Source organism: Sceloporus occidentalis, unplaced genomic scaffold (assembly GCF_023333645.1).
Source record: "Sceloporus occidentalis isolate IW3139 unplaced genomic scaffold, rSceOcc1.0.p SCAF_1, whole genome shotgun sequence".
Classification (NCBI taxonomy): Eukaryota; Metazoa; Chordata; class Lepidosauria; order Squamata; family Phrynosomatidae; genus Sceloporus; species Sceloporus occidentalis.
In genome coordinates, this window is record NW_028316981.1 from 265,655,448 (window position 1) to 265,679,444 (window position 23,997).

General features: G+C 42.1%; 1 protein-coding gene across 1 annotated transcript in view; it reads left to right on the top strand.

The window, feature by feature from the left end:
- Positions 1 to 20,541, top strand: part of LOC149323842 (multiple C2 and transmembrane domain-containing protein 1-like) — a 253,115-nt gene extending 232,574 nt beyond the window's left edge. The window contains exons 18-21 of the mRNA XM_089482469.1: positions 12,765 to 12,874; positions 13,668 to 13,777; positions 16,156 to 16,253; positions 18,445 to 20,541. Of these exons, the coding sequence (XP_089338595.1) occupies positions 12,765 to 12,874; positions 13,668 to 13,777; positions 16,156 to 16,253; positions 18,445 to 18,516 (390 nt within the window). The 3' untranslated portion in view covers positions 18,517 to 20,541. The remainder of the gene's footprint in view (positions 1 to 12,764; positions 12,875 to 13,667; positions 13,778 to 16,155; positions 16,254 to 18,444) is intronic.
- The last annotated feature ends 3,456 nt before the right edge of the window (positions 20,542 to 23,997 follow it).

A 23,997-nucleotide genomic window follows, 5' to 3' on the forward strand; every position in this document is an offset into this window, starting at 1 on the left:
CCCTTTTTTGGCAATTCTGAGTTAAAATGATGTGCTTTCAGTTAAAAAAATAAAAAGAAAATAATTTTTAACACGTGTGATACATATCAAGTCCTCTTGCATTCTGATTTTTTCCCTTCAAGATACATTTATTGATAATTTTAGGAAGGATATAAACAAACTGGAGCAGATTTGGAGAAGGGAAACAAAACTGAGAAGAGATTAAGAACAAAACATATGAGGAAAGATTGAGGGACTTGGGCATGTTCACCCTGGTGAAGAGAAGACTTTAGGGGTAACTTCATTACACTTTGTAAATACTTCAACACTGTCATAGAGAGGAGGTACAGGTTTGTTCTCTGCTCCCCTAGAGGGTAGGAGTATGTCTAATTGTTTTAATTTGCAGGAAGGTAGAAGGTCTTAGCCTGGTGGCAGAAGGATAACAAGGAAGGGGCCATTCTGGCCTCCCTGGGAAGGGCGTTCCACAGTCTAGGGGCAGCCATGGAAAAGGTTGTCTCTAGTGTCCCCACCAACCATGCTTGTGATGGTAGTGGGGCTGAGAAAAGGGCCTCTCCTGATGATCTCAGAGCCCTGGCTGGCTCAGTCACAGAAATACGGTTTGCTAAATATGGTTTGCTCTAATACTTTTGCACTGAACATTTGTGTCACTTTTTTACCTTTGTGTCTTTTTTAATACACAGAGTCCAAAGTGAACATTTTGAAGTACAAATCCTGACTTAAATGTTTTCTGTGCAGCACCTTCACTCTTGTTTTTGGAGTGTTGAAAATGCATGGTAGGAGTGGCAGAAAATTTTTCAGAGCCTTCACAAACATCAAGCATGAAACCTATCTTTATACTGTGCCAGTTTGTAATTGTTTGGGTAGTATGGCTCATATATTGAATCAATCAAGATCTACATAAGTTGTTTTTATGGTGTGTAACATGTTAAAATGCTTATATTATAAAGCTTATTGTAATGTAGGTTAAAAAACAAAGCTAGACCCATCTGTGCCCCAATGGATTTCTTTTGCTTTATGTGACTTCCAGACAAATAAAAAGATTAACCTAACAGCTCAGATACTTTATTTTCACTGTGCTTCCCCGATCAAAAAATAGCTTGCTTTGGTTAAACTTACCACACACAAACACAAAATGGAAATTAAATAGCTGTAAAACTCTTGTTTGCACTTTTACCTAGTATTTAAAAGACAATTATTTCCAGAGAGTTGGCATTTGTAGTCATACAGATGATAAAATTGATTCCAGTTGCAGACCATCTTAGTTTGAACAGGAAATACCAGTAGTGTTTGAAAAATGGATTATTAAGACTTCAGTTCACTGAAGGTGGTTCATGTTTTCTATTCACTAACACAGCACCATACTTTGGGGAAAGTGTGGCTTTTCTCTAACCCAGATTATTTGCTCTTCAAATCTTTAGAACAGGAAATAAAAAACAGCTAATGGTCCATGGGGCATGTGGAATTAGTTTAAGCAAAGCTGAACCCTTATCCTTTTGGCCACCTCTTCTTTCCTATGCTGTTTTGTCTATGCTTGCCTTAGAATATGTCAACAAATTTTCCCTAAGCTCCAAAGCGGGGGTGTGCGATGAGGCTGAGGTGTGTATAGTGGCCCTTTCCATTAAGGGAAAAAATTTGGAACAGATGTGCATTCAAGAAGGTACAAGTTGGTCTTGTTAAAATATTTGTAAAGAAAAATAGCTTCAGGATCTCCAAAAGAAAATTCCTATTGTACTCTGGAGATATAAGGAAGGGGGTATGGTTTTTGTTATTCTGATAGCATTCTTTCCACACAAGATTTAATGATGGATCAAGATATGCTTAGATCTGGGAATCTAAACTGAAAAGACATAAGTAGGAACAGAAAGTAGTTTTGGCTTGAGGCTAAATTATTGTTTATTTAGTATTTATTGAACAGAATAATTTTTTCATGGTGCTCTTATATGGTAAAATTTGCTGGAAAGAATGCTGCTTGCAGTAACACAACTAGTTTAAATGAAACCCTGTGTAAACTAGATGCCAACAATGACAGTACGTATTTGTATAATCATATTTGCTATATATTGCATTCCTGACTATTTTCTAAGTTTATGAAATAAAACACTGAAAAAATATTAGTAAAAATGTATAGTTTAATAGATAAGAGGAATCATTAAGTGCAACTTGTTTGACAAGTAGTCTCACAAAGGGCAATGATGTTAAACCGTGACGAAACTAAGCAACTGATATTAATTTATCTCAAGTTTTTTTTAAAGGTGCATTGCCACTTCTGGAAACATATGGCATTTAAATATATGTTGTTATCATTACTAATAGTTCAGCCATACATAAACATCTCATTATAGCGAGTCTCTATTTGGAACAAATGTTAATTTTCAACTGGTATTTACCTATGTTTAGATGCTCAAATATGATTCACTCCTCCAGTTTGATTTGTAAATAAAGGCAAAGCAAAAAGGAGCAACCAAATTTATGTTTAAGGCTTTAGGTAACGAATAAGTAAGGAATACGTTCATAGGGGATATTCTTTATAATACTACTGTGGTTCAGTCTTAAACCATTTCTAGGGAAGGATATTGTCACTGAACTCTTTTGCAACTGTACAATGATATATTTGTGTATTTAATAAATATGTATTTCTAAAGCTTTGATCTTCCTAACAAATCACTTGTCTTCAGGTTTGGTTACTGAGTTGTGGGAGGAATGGAGACTGAAGCAGGGACCTGGAAAATGATGATGGTGCTTGTTGTTAACTGATAAGAGGACACCATTAATTTACGTTATAATGGTACCATTTTATTACATCGTTCTATATAATGGGACTTGAGCATTCACAGATTTTCATGTCCCCTGGGGTCCTGGAACCAAACCCCAGGTGATACCAAGAGCCCACTGTATATATTCAGCTATAATTATATAGTAGTATTTCTTGTTAACTGCTTTCATGTCTGCCTTGACTCATGGTGACCCTGTGAATGAGACACTCCCAAGACACCCTGTTCTTAACAGCTCTGTTCAGGTCCTGCAGATTCAGGGCCATGTCAGGGACGTAGCCAGGATTTTAGGAAGGGGGGGTCCAGACTAAGTGCCACCATTATAATGGGGCTTGGGTGCGGCGGCGCAGCAGCACACACCATTCATTTTTCTAATGGGGGGGTCCGGACCCGAAGGACCCCCCCCTTGGCTACATCCCTGGCCATGTCCTCCTTGAGTAAGTCTATCCATCTAGTATGCTGTCTTCCTCTTTTCCTACTGCCTTTCCCAGTATTATCATCATTTTTAGTGAGTTATGCCTTTTCAGGGTGAGACCAAAGTACAACAGCCTCAATTTAGGGGCTCAGCAGGCCAGTGTTAATAGGTGGTGCCGCTGCGCCCCTGGAAGCTCTGGGTTGGGGATGCGGCAACTGCACACCATGGCCCCAACCCAGCAGATCTGCGGCGCAAAAAGAACCCGCAAAAAGCAGTTTCTTTTTGTGTGGTGGAAAGGGTGCCATCGCTGCTGTGGCTTTTGCGTGGCTCTTTGGCACAGCGTGTCTACACGCTGCACCAAAGACATGTCATGATGCCGCCCGCCATGTAGTTGGTTGGGCAGCATGATGCTGGGGGCGGGTGGCATGTGCTCACCACACCCCCTCTCCACCATCACGCCAGCATATTTTTCTGGTCTGTTGAGGACCTTAGTCATCTTGGCTTCTAGGGAGAGTTCAGGCTTGATTTGTTCCAGAACCCATTTGTTTGTTTGTTTCAGCCATCCATGATATCTACAGAACTCTTCTCCAGCACCACGGCTCATTCTTTCTGCTTTCTTCACCATCCAGTTCTCACATGCATACATAGTAATGGGAATTATGATGGCATGGACAATCCTAACTTTAGTATTCAGTTGTATGTCTTTGCACTTCAGGATCTTGTATAATTGTTTCATAGTTGCCCTTCCCAGTCCTAATCTTCAGATTTCTTCTTCAATCTCTGTTGTAATCAGTGATTGATCCAAACTATGGGAAGTCTTTAACTATTTCAGTTTCCTCATATCTACATAGAATTTATGAAAATCTTCTGTGGTCATAATTTCTGTTTTCTTAATTGTCAACAGTTAGCCTGCCTCAGCACTTTCTTCTTTGATTTTCCTTATAATTGTTCCAAGTCTTGGTTATTTACTGCTAGTCATATGGTGCCACTTACATATTTTAGATTGTTGATATTCCTTGTTCCAGTCTTCATGCCTCCTTCCTCTGTTACCCAAAATGCCAGAGTCCTGAGAGGGTACCTACAATCAATATTTAAAAGGGTAATTTCATTAGTTCAATTGCAGCAGCCCAGAGGGCTTGGTCAACTCATAGCAGGTATATATATACCGGTTCTGAGAAGCAGAATTCTAGAGTGCTAGTCCAAAGCAGTTTTATTTGTAATCAAGGAGAATCACAGTTCACACAAGGACACTCACCTATGCACATATCCAAGAACTAACTATGTAAAAGATAGTAGCAAATGGCAACTGCTATTGCAGAAGTGATAACTGTACTGATTCCAGAAGTGGGGCTCCAATTGGGGACATGGTGATATAGAAATGGCTCAGCAAGCTGCCAACAATGCTGAGGAGTCATGTGAGACTGAACTGGGGGTGGCTGAGCAGGTATGTAGGGCAAAACGTATACTAGGGCATATTTTGGGATTAAAATTAAGTTCTCAGGAGAGAAGAGAAGGGAACTTGAGAATGACCAGACAATCAGTGCAAATGTCTCTTGACAATAGGGTATCACTTCCAGAGGGAAATATTCTTGGATTTTTGTTCACTTGTAAACCATGTCTGTCACCCCCATCACTCCAGTGATGGCTTATGGAAATTCTGATCTTGATTGATCTATCTTTGGCAATATGCTGTTGCACTGGGGGAACCCTCTCAGCTACATGTGTCAAGCATTCCTTCTGATATCAACTTGATATTGAGAAAAAGGAGAGGTGCAGGGGTCCAGTCCTTGGGGTAACATACTCTCCATATGATATTTTATGCATACAAGTTGAACAAATAGGGTGATAGAATGCTGCCTTGTTTGACTCCCTTTCCAGTTGAAGCTTCTTCAGACACAAACAAGAACTATTCCATCTTTGTCCATTTAATTTCATAGGTACATACCAAATTGCAATGTAGTGGTCATTGATCATACTGAAGTAATAGCATGTTACAGACCAATGAAAAGTCAGTGTGCCTGTTCAGAGCCACACATTTTAAACTTTGTACTGAACTAGAGCTTATGCCAACTGTGGCTTGCAAAACCATTTCTACAATCTTAATAGTTAATATTTGCAAAGCATGACTTGGCACAGTGTCTGCATCAAACCTTTATATGTTTCATGCTGAAAATACTCTATCTAAAAAATGGATCCTTCTGTTCCTCATAAGTGGCAGCTTCAGTCCCCTTCTAAGAATCCCCATTCCTCCCTGCTAGATTCCATTTTATGTCCACCAGGCAAAGATCTTGAGAGGCTTAGAGCATGACCTTGACACAGCTGGTATCTTCATGGTCACATGGATACCCTTTGGTGTACTGCCCAACCATGAGGCTTCGCTGGCTACAGCAGTTGGCTCTGAATGCTGGATCATGGGAGTGGTTGTCTTAAGTCAGATCTGGCACTCAGGCATATAAAGGGAGGGCACCCATTGATACTGATCTCATTCTGCTCTTTGTAAGATCCGCCAACTTCCACCAGTGATCCACAACCGCAACTTGCTTAAAAGCAGTGAAGTTTATTGAGATACAGATGAAAGTGAACAGACAGACTTTTCAGTGAAATCTGAAAGCCAAGCCTCAAACACCAAGTTAAAAGTACTCAAGCCCCCACCTTTTTTCCTCTCCCGCCTTTTCTCCTCTCCACCTTCTTTCCCCCCTTTGCTTCCCAAGCTAACGATGCCTGAGAAACCAACCTGACCTTGGACAGTCTCCGCAGATGTCTCCAGCTAATTAAACAGTGCATTCCAATCCTAAGCTGCAATCCGTCCCAAGCACCCCATCCCCCTTAGCAAAGCAATGCAAAGATAGACAGAACTATAATTAAAGCAATTACCCAATATGAACAGTAACCAAGGTGAATGTGAATATTGATCAGTAATTGGCTTTGGAGTTCTGACACTCTGCCCCCCCAAAGCTCTATTTACTCATTTTAGGTTTATCAGGGTAAGCCAAATGAAACTCATGTATCAGCCGCTCAGCATTGACATGTTTAACCCCCACCCACTCAGCCATATCAACTGGGAAATGTTTCCACTGCACCAAGTATTCTAAGCCCCCTTTTACGACCCTAGAGTCCAAAATCTTCACAATTTCAAAATGTTCTTCCCCCTCAATGAGCAATGGCAGTGGAGCAGGTTCCTTCAGTTCATCTTCAGTTCTCTTCCCAGCAGGTTTCAGCAGGCTGAAATGAAATGTAGGGTTAATGTGTTTGTACATCTTAGGCAGGTCCAACTCAGCAGTCACTTCACTAACAAGTCTTTTTACAGCAAAAGGACCCACAAATTTGGGGCCTAACTTTTTACAAGGCACTCTACACTTTAAGTTCTTGGTAGACAGGAACACCCAGTCTCCCTCCTGAATGTCCCAACCAGGCTTCCTGTGCTGATCAGCAAAGCGCTTGTAGTCCAATTTGGCCTGTTTCAATGCCTCCTCAATTTTAGGCCAACTGTCCCGCAATAGCTGACTCCACTTTCCTACTGGCACCGGATCCTTTGGTTCAGGGGATAGTTGGGGGATGACCCTAGGCTCATATCCAAACACCACTTGAAAAGGAGACATCCCAATGCTGGCATGACTAGATACATTAAAGGCCACCTCAGCATGGGGCAGCAAGTCCATCCAGTTATCTTGTAGGTAATTGACATAGCACCTTAAATAGACCTCCAGGCTCCGATTAACCCTTTCCGTCTGACCGTCCGTCTGGGGGTGAAAAGCAGAGCTGAACGCCAATTGCACCCCCAACTTGTCTTGCAAACACCTCCAAAATTTGGAAGTGAAGGACGATCCCCGGTCGGACAGAATCTTGTCCGGCAAACAATGGAACTTGTATATGTTTTCAATGAAAAGGTCAGCCAGTTTGGATGCAGTGGGGACCCCTTTGCAACCCACATAGTGCACCTGTTTGGAAAACAAGTCCGTAACAACCCAAATGGTGTCTTTGCCTTTGCTTTCTGGCAAGTCAGTAATGAAGTCCATTGCAATGTGTTGCCAAGGCCTAGATGGGGTCTCCACCGGCTGCAATAGGCCACTCGGCTTGCCCGTGTGGGGTTTGGCTCTGGCACAAATTGAACACCCCTGTACATAAGCCTCCACCCCTTTACGAGCTTTGGGCCACCAGTACTTGGAGCTTAGTGTCAGCCAGGTTTTAATGAAACCCCAATGACCTGCGGCTTTGACATCATGACATAGTTCCAGCACTTTAGACCTGCAGGCCCCAGGCACATATATTTTCCCATCTTTGGTCCATACTCCCTGCTCTGAGCATTGGAGTTCAGTCTTTAGGCCTGCCAACTCCTCATCTGTTTCATATGCCTCCAAAATTTCTCTCACCATGGGGTCTAGAGCTTCCAAGCTAGAGTCCTGCTCCTTTTTGGCCTGGGAGCGCGTGGTCACTCCCAGCCCCAATTGTTTGGAGGAGAACAGAGTCTGAAGTTCACTACGTTCTTGTTGTCCAGGGCCATGCATTCTGGACAACCCATCTGCCAATACATTGTCTTTACCAGGGAAGAACTTTATTGTGAAGTTGAACTTATAGAACTCCTTTGCCCACCGCCTCTGTTTGGGAGTCAACTGCTTGGGGGTTTGTAGGGCCTCTAAGTTTCGATGATCCGTCCACACTTCGAACGGGTGCGGAGCCCCCTCCAAGAATTGCCTCCACACCTCCAAAGCCCTCTTAATGGCATAGGCCTCTTTCTCCCAGCATGGCCAACCTTTTTGGGTAGAATCAAAGCGTTTAGACAAATAGGCGCAAGGCCTCAGTTTGCCCTCGCTATCCCTTTGCATCAGCACTGCCCCCACTGCTTCATCTGAAGCATCTACTTGCACCACAAAAGGCTGCTCAGGGTCTGGGTGCTTTAACACAGGCTCTGTACTGAACAATTTCTTTAACTGCACAAAAGCCTCTGTGCACTCCCGAGTCCAGTCCACTTTAAAGGAGGGTTTCATTCGAGCTGCCTGTTCTCCAGCACTTGCAGGTTCACCAGATTCCCCCACCTTGGTTTTTAACAGATTGGTGATGGGTAATGCAATTTGAGCAAAATTGGGGATGAACTGTCTGTAAAAGTTAGCAAACCCTAGAAATCGTTGCACCTGTTTGCGGGTTTTTGGTTGCGGCCAGTTCATGACATCTTGTACTTTATGTGGGTCCATTTGTAATCCCCGGGTGGACACTCTATATCCCAAGAACTCCAAACTATCTGTGTGAAATTCACATTTAGACAGTTTAACATACAGTTTGTTCTCTAACAGCCTTTGCAACACCTTTCGCACCAGTTTCACATGGCTGGGAAGGTCCGGGGAGTAAATGAGAATGTCGTCCAAATATACCAGCACCCCTTCGTACAGCAAGTCCTGCAGCACCTCATGGATCAGCTGCATGAAACACGAAGGCCCCCCCGCAAGGCCAAACGGGAGGACTAGGTATTCAAACGCCCCCAACGGGCAATGGAATGCGGTCTTATATTCATCCCCCTCCTTAATCCTTACTCGAAAGTAAGCATCCCTTAAGTCCAATTTGGTGAAAATCTTCCCCGTGGCCAATCTGCTCAACATGTCCTTCATCAATGGAAGGGGATATTTGCTACAAGTGCTGATAGCATTCAAGTTCTTGTAATCTGTCACCAACCGCAGGGACCCATCCTTCTTTTCCCTGAAAAACACTGGCGCACCGAACGGTGAGCTGGAGGGGCGGATGAACCCTCTAGCCAAATTCTTGTTAATGAACTCCTTCAATGTCACCATCTCCCTTGGAGTCATGGAGTACAGTTTGGGTTTAGGGAGTGGGGCCCCGGGGGTCAATTCAATGGCACAGTCTGTGTCTCGGTGAGGCGGCAAGAGGTCACACTCAGTTTCCTCAAACACTGCACTCAAATCCTTATAGACCTCTGGGAAACTCCCCATCTCCTGTAGCCGGTTGACTGTCGCTTTTGGGTAAGGGCCATAGACCGTCACCGCAGTGGCACGGTGCGGCTCTCTCCCCATGTTCCCTGCAGGCGCCACATGTTTACTACACCCAGGGTCGTTGAACACCAACTGCTTGGTTTTCCAATTGATGAATGGGTTGTGAAACGCCAGCCAGTCTATTCCCAACACTAAATCGCAACCCCTGGTGGGCCCAACCACAAACCGGAGGGTTTCCCAATGTCCCGAAACCTGAAGCATAAGTTTCTCAGTCTGATGACTGCTGGGTTTTCCCCCCATGACCGTCCCATCCATCTGCAGGAAAGGGATTGACTCTGGCAAAGGCTCCTGTTCAATCTGGAGCGATTGCACCAGCTTTTCGCTGATTAGACATCGGGTGCACCCCGAGTCCAGAGCTGCCAGCATTGGCTCTGTAGTCCCTTTTATTTTATGTCCCAATTTAACTTCCAAGTAATAAATGGAGATCCCTCCACTCACCAAATCCGGAATGGCCTGGTCTTGGGCCGATCCAGCTGGACGCTCGTCCTCGGCCCCGGCCGGCTCGGCAGCCTGGCCGGCGGCCCCTTTCCCTGGGCCTCCGGAACCGCCTGGCGCCGCCTTGGGGGTCTTTTTGCCGGTGGCCCTATCCGGGCAGGTCGCAATCATGTGGCCCTTTTTCCCACATGCCAAACACAGGCCCAGTCTCATCCGGCGCTGCTTCTCCACCTCCGCCGAAGTCTTGGGTCTGCCTTCTCGGCCCGGGGTCGCAGCCACCTTCCCTTGTTGGAAAGCTGCTCGCTGCTTGGCAAGCCGAATCCGCTCCCTGGTGGCCTCCGCCTCGCCGGCACAACGAATCCACTCTTGTAGGCCCGCAGGCGTTTCTCTCATCAGGATCCACTCTAGCAGGTCTGCGCGGAGGCCATCCTGGAACTGGCGGGTCATCATCGCGTCCGGATAATCCGGAATGTTTGCAGCCACGCTCCGGAACTCCAACACGTATTCTGCCACGGATCGACTTCCCTGCTGCAGGGTGGCGAACTTGGCCTTTGCCCGATCCACGCGGAACGGGTCCTCGAACCGGGCTCGAAGTGCTGTCATGAAGGCGTCCAGGGACCGCAGCTCGGGTGCCCCACAATCATACAGCTGCACTAGCCACTGAGCCGCTTGGCCCTCCAGTCGGCCGGCCACGCATCTCACCTTCTCGGCTTCGTCCGGGAAGTAGTCCCCTCGAGCCCGCATGTGCCCCGCCACCTGCGCGAGGAAGAATGGGAGCTGTTCCGGGTCCCCGTTGAACTTGGCCTCCAGCTTGCCCGCCAACAGCTCGCGCAGCGCCTCTGCTTCTCCCCGACGAATTCGTGAGGTTCCCCCCACTCCTCTCCGACAAGAGGGCGGCCTTGAGCTCTGGTCATCCTCGTCCTCCATCTCCGAGTCGACGTCCTCCTCCAGTTCCACTGGACGGGCGGCCCGGGCGGCGGCGAGTGCGGGTGCCTTTCGGGCTTCCTGCCCCGGTTTCTTCCCTTCCTTGGGCATCAGGGTGGCCATCATCTCCTTCAGTTGACGGATGTCGTCCTTGACACCTGCCACCTCCTCCGATAGGTCCTCAGGTCCGGGGCTCTGCAACATAGCTTCCCCCAGTCCTTGGTTCCACGCCGTCAGTCTGCCAGCCCGGCGCCGGTGTCTCCCGGTCCCCGCTGGCAGGTACCACCAGTCCTCTGGTTGGTCCTCTGAGCTGGTCCCTGTCTTGGGCCTTGCTCCCTGGCGTTCCTCGACGCCGCTCTTTCCCTCGGTCCCGAGGGCCCCGGTGTCTTCCACCACCTCGATCTCCAGATCGGATGGTTCAACCTGCACCTTCACTTCAGTCATGATGACAAGTAGATTACAGTAGATTTCACTGACTGTAAGATCCGCCAACTTCCACCAGTGATCCACAACCGCAACTTGCTTAAAAGCAGTGAAGTTTATTGAGATACAGATGAAAGTGAACAGACAGACTTTTCAGTGAAATCTGAAAGCCAAGCCTCAAACACCAAGTTAAAAGTACTCAAGCCCCCACCTTTTTTCCTCTCCCGCCTTTTCTCCTCTCCACCTTCTTTCCCCCCTTTGCTTCCCAAGCTAACGATGCCTGAGAAACCAACCTGACCTTGGACAGTCTCCGCAGATGTCTCCAGCTAATTAAACAGTGCATTCCAATCCTAAGCTGCAATCCGTCCCAAGCACCCCATCCCCCTTAGCAAAGCAATGCAAAGATAGACAGAACTATAATTAAAGCAATTACCCAATATGAACAGTAACCAAGGTGAATGTGAATATTGATCAGTAATTGGCTTTGGAGTTCTGACACTCTTTGACTCTCACATCCTCTCCACTTTTATTTAATGTATTTTAAAGGCATTGCCATGATAGTTGTGGTCACGCATTGATGGGGTCCAGGAAGGAATTTAACCCACCGGACAATAAGGCTTACTACCCAGTGGTGGCACCAGTGTGTGTGTGTGTGCAGTGGTGGGGCCTACACTGGGTGACACCTCAGAAGGGGGTGACACCAGGTCAGGCCCTCCCCCTTGTTGTCCCCACACACCATCCCCTGACATGCTTCTCGCCACTCACTATCCCATTCTTTCCTCATTGGGAAAATGATGGGGTGGCATGAGGGCAGGGAGCATGTGCTGCCCTGGAAGCCCTTACCCCAGAAGCCCCACCTCCTGCACCAGGTGTCACCCAGTGTGGGGATGCCACTGTTACTACCCGTGGTATTTTTGCCTCTGTCATCGCAACCATTGTCCTTTATAATTCACTTTTAATGTATGCTTCTGCCTGTTAACCTTTATCTGGGACATGTAATTGTTGTAACTAAGATAGTTTCCTCACAAGATCTTGCAGTGGGGTAAAAAGGCAACAGCCCAGCTCAGGGACTAGCTTTTTAACCTTATCTCCAAGTTGTAGTGGGGATATCACACTGCACTCTACCCCATGATCTTCCCAGCAAATGGGCTGAGAGAGGCATTATTTGGCAGCTGAGTCAGTGAATGAAACAAATCCTGGCCTGTAATATTAAAGTCTTTGTCTTGGTGTCTGTTACCCTCCTATTCTCACTGTAGTCTCTTTTTTACGTCACTCCTTGTGTGAAAAATAGGTGCAAGCATAGAAGCCTTGGCAAACCATTTTAAGAGCAACTGTCTTGAGAACTAAGGTTGTCTTTTGTTTCTTACTGCTTGTACTTCTAGAGAAGCTTTTATGAAATGTAGATATACTCCTGTCAACAGAAGAAAATGCATTTCAGAAATGTGAACTAGTAATATATTGATACTTATCTCTTACCAAAGTGCACAGGATATGAAACTGGCATCCTCAACATATAAAAATAATAATAAACCAAGTTGTGAAATTATTGAAACATATCTAGCAAACTGATACAGTGACAGATGATGAGAGCCACGAATGTGTACTCATTTTCTTATACCCTCGGTGCTCACAGTTCAAAGTACAGGAAAATAGCCTATTAATGTATATACAGTGTTCATTTAAAATGTACTAAAATAGTATCTGCCATGTGTTTCTACGAAAAGCTATAATAATTCCATTATGACCAACAAATCTTGCCTGTTGCTGCTGATTCGGCCTCTTTCTCATAATCCTCAGGACAGTGAAAAGAAAGGATTTATGAATAAGCTCTATGCCATCCAGGAAGTATGTGTCAGTGTCCAGAACATCCTTGATGAAGTGGCTTCCTTTGGAGAAAGGATAAAGAAGTAAGTGTTGACATATTGATGTTCGGTTGCTCTCAGATGGTGTTCAGGTGTGCTTCTCCTCTATCAAGTTGCTAAACATTACATATTTTAGACAATGAACAAACATCTTGTTATGATGTACTACAAACCACAGCATAACCTGCCATTGCTGATATAAAACTACTGTCATTTTGATCAGGACTTTAGAAAAAATATCCAGTCAAGAACAGGAGCAGCAGCATATTCCTGGTTGGGGAAAAATGAATTATAGTTAAAAAGCATAGCACTGTTAATTAAGAACCTGTAAAGATGACCAAATGTATCCTGGACATGCCTGGAGCTAGTTTGTATCCTGAATCATCCTTGCATGTATAAAAAGGTTATAGCAAACCATCAGATTGGCAGCAACTTTTTCCTCTGATCTGAGTTTGGTCCTGAAGGCATGACAAAGACTTTTGTTACTTCCCTTGAAAGAAATTTTGAAAGAAGGGAAATACTGGGACAAGAGATTGTATGAGGAAGGCATGGAAGCTCTTTCAAGTTTTGCACGAAGAACAAATGCTGTGGAATTCAAAGACAACCCTTCTCTACATCATGGGAGAGCACAAAGCCCACTTTCTCAGGAGTGGCTTCAAACTCCAGCATAGACATCGCATTCTTCATCCATGTATTCATAAACTATTTTGGTTCTCTCACTGAAGACAAATTTTGTTCCATTTATAGATCTATATTCTGCCTGCCTGGTGCTTGTTCTTTTATTAATTCTGTTCTGTGAAGTTATTATATTTCTGACTTCTGTTAATTTTTCATTCAGTACATTCAACTGGACTGTTCCATTCTTAAGCTGGCTGGCCATTGTAGCCCTCTGTGTGTTCACAGTCATCCTGTATTTCATTCCACTGAGATATATTGTCCTTGTCTGGGGTAAGTAAAGCCTTTTTCCCCACCAAAGCTGTCTGTGCAACATAGAACAAACTGTTTTTCAAAGGATGAGTTATATTGTCCATAGTTGTCTCTATTTATGATCATGAAGCTACTATGTAATGGAAACAGACAGGTTACTTAGAAATCACAACTGTGTAAAGATTTAGATCCACCTGAAAAATGCATTTTTCTTGTCTAGTACTTTAGACTTCATCATACTATAAACATGCATTCATGAGGATTCTTCATACATCAAGCTGTAGTTTTGTCTAGATATTACTCTGATTTATTTTTACCACGTATACAGAAAACAGTAGCTGAAATTTGTATAGCACATTTATGACCATATACTTTTTTTTGTCCTTTATCAAATGAAAAAAATAATAAGGCATCTCTTAGGAATCAGCAATGTGGGGTCACCTTTAAAATGAACAGAAAAGGCAAAGCTATACATTACATCAGAGGAGTATGATGCTTTATTTTGTACTCATGCCTTTGTGTGCCTGTACTTTAGAATGACAAATAGTGGAAAATACACCATGAGTTTATTGAATATAGTTCTTATCATAATTGTGCACAAGATAGCTCTCATGAAGTATTCCTGGGCTATAGAAATTAATGGCTAACAAAACCATCATGTGATCACCCAGATTAGCTCCTTTCTATGTATTTCAGAAGAGTTATTGCATACTTAACAAAAATTAGTGCTGGAAAATTTCTGATGAATGCAGCAGTACAGAATATTTGGCTCCCTGTGGTGAAGTCCAGTATGTCACCTGGTGTGCAGAAACTGCTCAGACTAGCAGCTGAAACTTATTTTAACCACATCTTCATGTGGGACTTACTATTTATCTATTTGGCTAGTTTAAATGGGACACGGCCATCTAACATGTTGTTATTGCTTCTTATCCCCCCCCCCCCCCCCCAAATATCTGCCATCTGAAGCAACTGCCAAATGCTAGGGCTTACCCTGGGAATAGACATGTAGTAGCTGCCATCCTGTTAGAGACATATGCAGAGGCGAGGTCACCTTACGCTCATGTAGATATTTTTGTAGTTGTTGCATAGGTTGGCACTGTTCTCAGTAACCAAAGTGTTACCATTAAGCTGCTGCAGCAGCCTCCAGACCATTTCATGGCTGGTGGAGGAAGGGATTGGAGAAGCATCTGTTTATATCTCTATAGCCAGATACAGAATGATTGCATCATCTGGTAAGATACCTGGAGGACTCCAGAAGATGATACAGTCGGCCCTCCATATAGGCAGCCTTGCCTTCCACGGCTTTGAGCTAATGCGGAAGGCAAGCCCCAGCAGAAATAATGGGGCGCATGCTCGCGCCGTGTACTCTGTGCACAACCGCGAGCACACACCCCATTATTGTCTATGGGGCTTGAGCATACACTCTTTTCCCCATATGTGGGGAGGGGGGATGGAATGGATTCCCCACATATGGGGAGGGTGGACTGTATAATCATTCTTCATCTGGCTACAAGAATATAGCTAGATGCTTCTTTGATCTCCACCCAAGTCTCCACCAGTCACAGAATGCCTGCAATGCCTCAGTGGTAATTCCGGGAAGTTGTTGAATAGCCAGCAGTAATGTAGTTCCACATGTGGAACTATTATGCTACACTGTGCTGTACAGGATCTCAGCAATATTCTGTCTGACAGTATTAAAGGCTGCTTTGTGTTTCTATGTTTAAAAGCTTGAAGATTGCTTCATTTTACTTAGAAAGATTCTGAGAAGCCACATGGGTTGAAAATTGCACACACTATGTGAGGGCATAACATGTATGGAATGCTTACCTTGCTACAGTATGTATACAGTCATTCCCCCTGTATCTACGAATTCTGTATCCATGAATTCAAGCATCCATGGCTTAAAAATATTTAAAAATATATAAATTCCTACAAGTTTGAGTTTTGCTATTTTATATAAGGGACACCATTTTACTATGCCATTGTACTTAATGGGGCTTGATCACCTATGGATTTTGGTATCCATGGGGAGTCTTGGAACTAGAACCCAGTGAATATCAAGGGCCCACTGTACTAGCTTGTTGGATGCAATCTCTGAACAGCTGCAATATGCATTTCTTGTGGTAGCATAATGGGAAGTTCATGGGAACTTGCTATGTCACCATTTGTGCAAATTTTGTTTACTCAAATAAGCTTACTTCAGGTGGTACTAACAATTGGATTTAGGCCTTCCAAAAATTAAAATGGAAGGAAATAAGAGTAATAGGACTGGCTATAAACCCATTCTTGACTTCTGTCTGTCTATTCAGTGGATCTAATGTTAACATTATAAATCAATAATTTACTCATATATATATATATATATATATATATATATATATATCATCACTCTATTTTAGGTATCAATAAATTTACAAAGAAGCTCCGAAGTCCATACGCAATTGATAACAATGAACTACTAGACTTCCTCTCCAGAGTTCCTTCAGATGTACAAATGGTGTGTATATCTTTGACCGTGAAATACCTAACTAGCATATTCCGGCAATTACTTTGTTTATTTAAAAAGTCAACATTTAAAAAATTGTTTCATACGGTGCCAAAATGTCACTTTTCAGTTTTTAAAGGCAAATGTCCAGAATTCACTAAGGTAAATGCCTAACCCAGAGTTACACATTTGTGACTGGTTCATATTCATTATCCCGATGTATTTACTACTTTAGGGAATATGTAGGAACTAGGAAAGTCCTTCAGTCTCCACTTACTAAGCTGTAGCCACTGCGAGCAACAGAGGTCTGGTCCCCTGTCAGTTGGAAATCAGCTGGCTGACACTGACATTTCCACCACCATCCTCCCATGAGTAATCTGGTGGGAGAGGGAATTGCAGCCAGGAGTGTGCTTTCAGCTGTCATACTGGAGATCACTTAAAGAAAGGTATGAAAATATCAGTCAGCTGCTTCTCAATGAACAGGGGAGCAGACCCTAGTCACTTACAGCAGCTATTGCCCGAAAGGTTGAGCTGGCAGATACTGCTTACTAGGGTACTTATGTAGCTAGGGGGGTGATACAGATTTCTGGCCTTCTTTCATTACTTTGTTGTGCTATAGTTGGAGTACATCTCAGAGAACCAAATGGAATAATGATATAAATATACCAATGGCTCATGGTCATAAAATTGGAGACCTCTTGTAAAATTGGTATTAATTTTTTGCCTAGAATTTTAATACTTAGGGTTTATTTTTGTTTTAGCAGTTTTATAAAAGTTCATGAGATTTAGTTCATTTTCAAACACACAGACAAACTCAGAAATACTGTTATATCTATGGCAGATGGACAACACAGTATATCAATGTAAAGCATTTCAGGCTTCTGATCATTATCAAAGATCTATAGATTTTATAATGGAAATGCATTTGAATTTTTCATTTATGGGAGGGATAGTATGTAGCCTTAAAAGTTCATACAAGCTGATTCAAGAATCTGTTAGAGTGGTACAGATAATATTGTCTAGAATGCAGAGAACTGTATAAGTAGTTTCCCATATTAAATAAGCTTGTGTTCACAGCATTCCCCAGGCTATATGGAAAAATGCTTTTAAAACCTAAAGGACATTCAAAAAGATTTTGTTTTACAGGACAGGGAATTGGTTATTTAGATAGGAAAAGTAAAACAAAAAACCTTGCTGGGCTGAAGCTCTTGTGTGAATCTCAGGCAACAGGCTACCTTCTAGTCAGCACTCCTCTCCTTCAGGTATCATTTAACTAACTGGACTATGATGGTGAAAACAGAAGGATCAGTGCATAGGCAAGAGCAGACTGTTTTGCTCAGTATAGCTTCAAGATGACCATGTAATATGGCTACCACCATTTTTTGCTTGCTTGCTTGCACATTTTTTTAACTTACATGATGACAGGGAATTTACATGTACTTAAGATAATCGCATCCTTTACACAAGAGGCCCACAAAGTGCAGCCTTCCAAATGTTGTTGGATTCTAACTCCTACCATTCATTGCTTGCCATTGCCCATGCTACCAAGGATTGCTGGAAGCTGTAGTCCTACTAAATCTGGGAGACTACATGATTTTCAACCCTGCTGTCCACAAAAATCCTATTTGCAGAAAGCTTTTTGAGCTAAGAATGTTTCCTTCAGCTTGGGGCCAAATACCCTCAATCCCTTCCCAAATTTGTATAGCGGGGTTGATATCCTGTGATGTCCTTGTATTACAGTTTCCAACATGCCCAGCCAATATGTCCAATAATCTGGGCTGATGCAAATTGTTAACCAAAATGCTGGGGTCCCGGGAAGGCACCCACAATTGGATTCAATAGGGGAATGATTTTAGGTCAGTAGGAAGTAGCAGGTTCTCCACTCCATGGGGCCACAGGTTCCTCATCCTGAAAGACACTTGGATACTGCAGATTTTAAAAGAATCCCTGCCGATGCTAAAACAGAAGCTGTAAATTGTTAAGTAATGTCACATGATTGTGGGTTGGGGTGAATGGGAAGGGAGCATTTTTAAGATTGCCTTTGTGTTGTTTTTCCTTTTGAACTGGAGATTCATTAAGATTTTTTATATTTCAATCAAACCCTCTAAGGGCAAAATGAATTTTTTTTTATCCTTTACATGGGAAATTTTTTTAAAGTCTTCTTAAAACTTAAACTTCTTCTCTGAACTTTGTGTTTGAACAGGTGCAGTACCAAGAACTGAAACAAGACCCTACCCACAGTCCAAGTAAGAGGAAGAAAAACAATCCTGGCTAGTCCATTCCATGTGCTGAAGAGACCAACATCTGTTTGAGGGGGCTAAAAACATAAAATATAATGCCCAAAATCTAAGGAGCTTTTCCTCTCTCTAAGCTTTATTTATTTTGCCTTTTAATCAAAATGGGGAAAGGTGTTAAAAAGCTGTACAAATGGATTTATCAGTGAAAACAAACTTTCAGCTGTACGGAACAGTAATGGAAGTTTCACATCTAACTTAATGCAGAAGCTTTGTTAGATGAGAGCATTCATTTATAGCATGAATGTAAAATGGTTAGTGATAGACACATACAATTGGATAAGCAGAAGAAGTAGTAATTTGAATGTTTAATTCATGCGCTGGTTAATTTTTAAAAACTCAGTGAAGATTTGTGCATGGATTATATTTTTATCCATTTTTTATTTTTATTAAATTATATTTTGTACATTTAACCAGAATCACAAAGGAGAAAAGCCTGCTCATACCTTTTATCAAAAAAGATGATCTTCAATTTATACCCTGCTGCAAACCATCTTTTTTTTAACTGACCAGAGCTTGCATGAAGACAAGTAAGATACACTAAATGCAGATGTCTTGCTGGAGCTCCAGAGATTTAAAGATTTTCTTAACACTTTTATCATTCCATCACAAGACTTTTTGAGGGCAGAATACCTGTACCTAAAATACTGCCAGGTTTATAACTGATTGCATATCTAACTTTTTATATTGCCACTGATTTTGATTTATAATTAACTAGCCTAGTGAACAACAGTCAATATATAATTCAGCAGTAAAATAACTATCCAAATAAAACCATTTTGCTTCAGGTGTCAGGTTATGCACATCTTTTCTACATATAAAGAAAATTAATACTTTAGATTTGCCTCCAAGGTAATTTTGGGCTTCATAGTATGACATTTTAGCAGTTGCTCTGGCAAGATGAAAAGTTAATATGGAGCAGAATTTATATACCTGTTTTGTTCTTCAGTCATTAGTTCTTCAGATATTTAAGGGCCCTCTTTATGTCGAAGATTTTGTGGCTGAAAGGAAAATATGGTTTACATTTCAAAATAGTGCCATTGCATTATGAGAAGCTAGAAATACATATTTAAGCTGTGACTTGTAATGATCTTGAGTTGAATCCACATACCGAAGGATCTTATAATATGACATTAAATCCAGCATTGCGTTGGTGGAAGTCTGCTGCTGCAATAAGATTTTTTCTTCCCTTTCTTCTCCTCTGGCAACCCTTAGCACTGTCAGTCAGGGTTCCCCTGAGCAGAATTTGAGGTGTGCAAGGGCCTCTGCTAGGAAGGCAGGAAGGGAAAAATTATTCTCCTGTTCTGCTGATGGAAGCAGTTCTCTCAGTGCACTGACTTCAGTGGATACAACCCCATTGTCCTTGCAGAAATTTTCCACTTAGATATCAAAAGTCCAAGTAAGAATGAAGAGATTTTTTCCTTTGAGCGGAAATGTGATTCCATGCTCTTCATGCAGGGCATTCGGCCTGAGTTGTTTGCCTATCAAGTTCTATTGCACTACTATGGTACTTTTCCCCCCATAAAGATATTAAACAACATATGCACAGGAAGATGTATATACTAAAGGTATTCTTAAACTGCATTTCTCATGAAAGCTGATTTTGCAGATTATTTTTATCTGAGTTTCTTTGTACAAAAAAGCAACAGATCTCTATTTTGGTCTTGCCTATTTATACAGTATGCTTGAAAGAATGCCAAACAAGTTGTATATCTGCAGGGAGGGCTTGTTCTGGCTGTGTAGCCAGGTGATTGTGACTTATTTATTATGCACATATAAGCAGGTCCTATCTGTTTTATTGCTGATGAGCAATATGCATTAATGAAGCCACCCTATTGAAGAATCTCTATTATTGTGAATTCGTTCTTTGGTCTGTATTATTTTTTTCACTGTGAAAACATGCTGTGTAATACAAGAAGACATTTCCTCTAATTTGTTCACTTGCTATTGTCTAACATTCTTTGGACATTTCTTTTTCCTGTACAAAATGTGCTTCCCTAACTTATTTAGGCCATTAAAATCATATGAGAAACCTTTGGATTTTACTGTGTGAAATACTACAGAATAAATAAGATATATAATCCACCAGACACCCACATGCACACAAGGTTCACAGAAAGCAAACAGAGGTTTTCTGTCCACTTGCTTTGGACATAGACCAGAAAATAAAAAGGATACTGAAGACTGTATGGTAAAAAAAATTACTGTCCACGAAAAATATTGTCACGTGAACATCTTCTCTTGAGCACCCCTTCAGACTTACAGGAAGGAGAATCTATTGGTCCACCTAAAGAGGAATTCTGTTTCCCACAGTAGACAACTGAATACCATTGGGAAGACCACAGACAGAGACTAGTATCCTGTTAGGGCCACACACATGTGTGGCATTTCTGTGTCTGTGTGTTTTGGGGAGAGGAGGAGGTTGGTATTTCCTTCCTCACACTGCAGTGCCCAAAGCCCCCTTCCTGGCACACTGAACAGCCTCTGAAGCCCCCCCTCCCCTTCCCAGCATGGCCGTTCTCTGCTTTGTGGAACCCAGGTAGAATTGCAGAAGCATCTCTCTGTCATCAGACATGAAGTGATGACATTAGCACTGAGATCCATTGGTGTCCTCCAGAGGTCTAGGTCCCATTGTAATCATTTCATGTCTGGCTGCAGAGATGTAGCCACACACTTCTGCAATTCTGTCTATTTTTCATGAAAGATTGTGGGGATTGCTTCAAAGTGTTTGGTAAGTGGCATATGGCTCAGCCTCGCATACATCTGCATTATAGATCTACTTACGTTACACTGAGCCATATAGGATTGCAGCCATTATTTGAAGAGAATAACGAACTCCTGCTGTTCAGTATTCTACATGCAGAGCTTTAAAAAGTTTTACTTTTGGACTGCCGTACTTTTTGGGCATGTGGCTGGAGGAATTTAGCAATTGTGGTCGAAAAGTTAACTTTTCTAGTCTCCAAGGTTGCTTTTTTTGTGCATGGAAATTTCTTTTAGCAATTGTGGTCCCAAAGGTAACTTTTCCAGTCTCCAAGTTTCCTTTTTTTGTGTGCAATTTCTTTTAGCCATCCATTATTAGCCATTGGAAGTATGCTCCATAAATTTGTCTATGAAGGAATGTACACAAGCTTTTGCCACATCTTATGACTCTGTCGCTCTGTGTGTGTGTGTGTTATGTGTTTTGTGTAGAGAAGTGGTTCCTTTTCATTCGGAGGAATCTGTTAATAAATTACATAGGATACCCTAAACCCTAGTATAAGAAAGGGGAGAGAAAATATATCTTCACTTTTTCTACACCATGTAGAATTTTATCATAGTCACTAACCATCTTCCCTTCATCCCTAGACCAAAAAGCATCAGAGATCCCCCACAAGATGTGTTAGACCACAGCTCCCAACATAACCAGCCAGCACACATCTGGAAGGTGCCTGGTTGGGGCTACCCTTTTCTTATAAGGAAGATTTTGCCTTTTTTGCACTTTCCCCAGTTCAGTATTCTTTTTAATATAGGTGATCAGACTTTATTTAGAATATTTGATAAACTAAATATGGGTGCCCTATAGAGCTGTATAATGTTTACAGTGTTAACAGTGCCAAAAAGAATGGGAGAAGCGAGGAGATGCACGGTGGAAAAGTGAACCATCAGAGCCATAGAAAAGCTGGAAGAGTATGCAGCTATCATCCCAGTTGGTAACACGTCTGGATGCCAACCAAGTACACCGAATTCATATCCCATGCTAAGTAATTGTGTGGCTCAGTAGTATCTCCAGTAGTATCTCTACTGGAAGTTAGATTATGAATTAACTAATAAGTAATGGAGTATTCTTGGTCTCCCTATCCACAATTTTCTTCTAGTTTCACCACCAGTTTTCAAGCTTAGAACTGATAACAAGAGAGCATGAGATAATTAATTAATAGAAAAATTTCCACAATATTTTCTGTCAGTGACTTGTCTGTAGGCTGTTGCTGTTGTACTCTGGAAAATAAACTTCTTTGGGGAATAAACCTGCCTCAAGCTTGAAGTGTTTCAAGATGCTCCTTGTGATCAAATTAATTCAGGAGTGAGCATCTACACCTGTTAGTGTCCTTATTTTGATATCCCACCTCAGGCACTTTTTAAAAAGGCATTTGTTTCCAGAATCACATACAGTTGCTTTGTAATAAAACAACATTGCTGTAAACAAATTTAAATCTATAGAGACCAAAAAAAAAAAGCAAAACAAAATGAAACCCTTACAACATTTTCCTAGTTTTATATAGGCATTTTAAATCTTATTGAGCAAAGAAAACATTGAGTAGTACCAGTTCCATTAATTCTTGTAGCAGAAATTGTGGGAAATCCAGTTCTTCCTCCCCGTGGTAGCTACTCCAGTTTTCCTAAAAATGCTCCCTTATAGGACTGAAAATAGATATAGTCTCTATCTATAGTCTTAAGAGAATAGAAGGGATCCAGAAAAAGCATATTTTCCAAGTGCAATGGAACATGGAGATACACCTTACTCTATAACGCATACCTTCATCATTCTGTCCCAGGGCTACTGTGCCAAGTGCTTTTTGATGCATGCAAGTCAAGACTTTCTATGCCATATAAAATGTGCAAGTCTGATTTGTCTCCCTGTTGGAGACATTACATATATTCATATACTGATGTGTATGTGTGTTTTAGCATAAGAAATACCATTCCTCTCTAACATGTAATTTGTCTCTCTGTTATGTGTTACATCACAGTAGGGAATGCAGCTATGACAGCATCGATGGGGCAGTTTTTATTTTAAAAAATTATATCAGGAAGTGGAAGCAAAATATGTGAAGCTGATGTTAAGAGGGAGAAATCATGTCTTACACACTATTGGCACTTGTTTTGAAAGACATATTTTTTCCATACACAAAGGAATATCTTTCAGATGTAGGCATATAGAATACATTATGGTTAGAGCATACTATATATCACATTTCACGCTCACTTGTAACAGAATTTTAATATTAACTAACATGTCAAAAGAAGTGTCCAATTCAATATCAGACTAATCTTGTATTCTACCAGCAATGTGCATGGCCATGTTATATGTTTTCTCTTCATTTATCCTTGCAGCAACCTGTAAGGCAGGTTTGGCTGACAAGTAGGAACCAACCAAAGGTCACCAAGTAAATTTTGTGGTCAGAGGGATCTGAAGTGGGGTTTCCAAGTACCAGGTACAACTGTCTAACCCAGCCCTTTTCACTCTTTTCACTCTAACTATTACATAATACCAGCTCTCTCAGATTCATGGGTACTATAAAATTATTCTAAGGTGGAAACACTGTGGTAGAATGTACAAGACAGACAAGCAATACAAGAATTAATGTGATATTGTGCACATATTATGTGTATGTGTTTGTGTGTGGGGGGTGAATGGGTCAGGAGAGGTTGCTTAGTTAACTATTTGGACAGCGCCAAACCAAATATTCTGTTTGCTTTAAAAA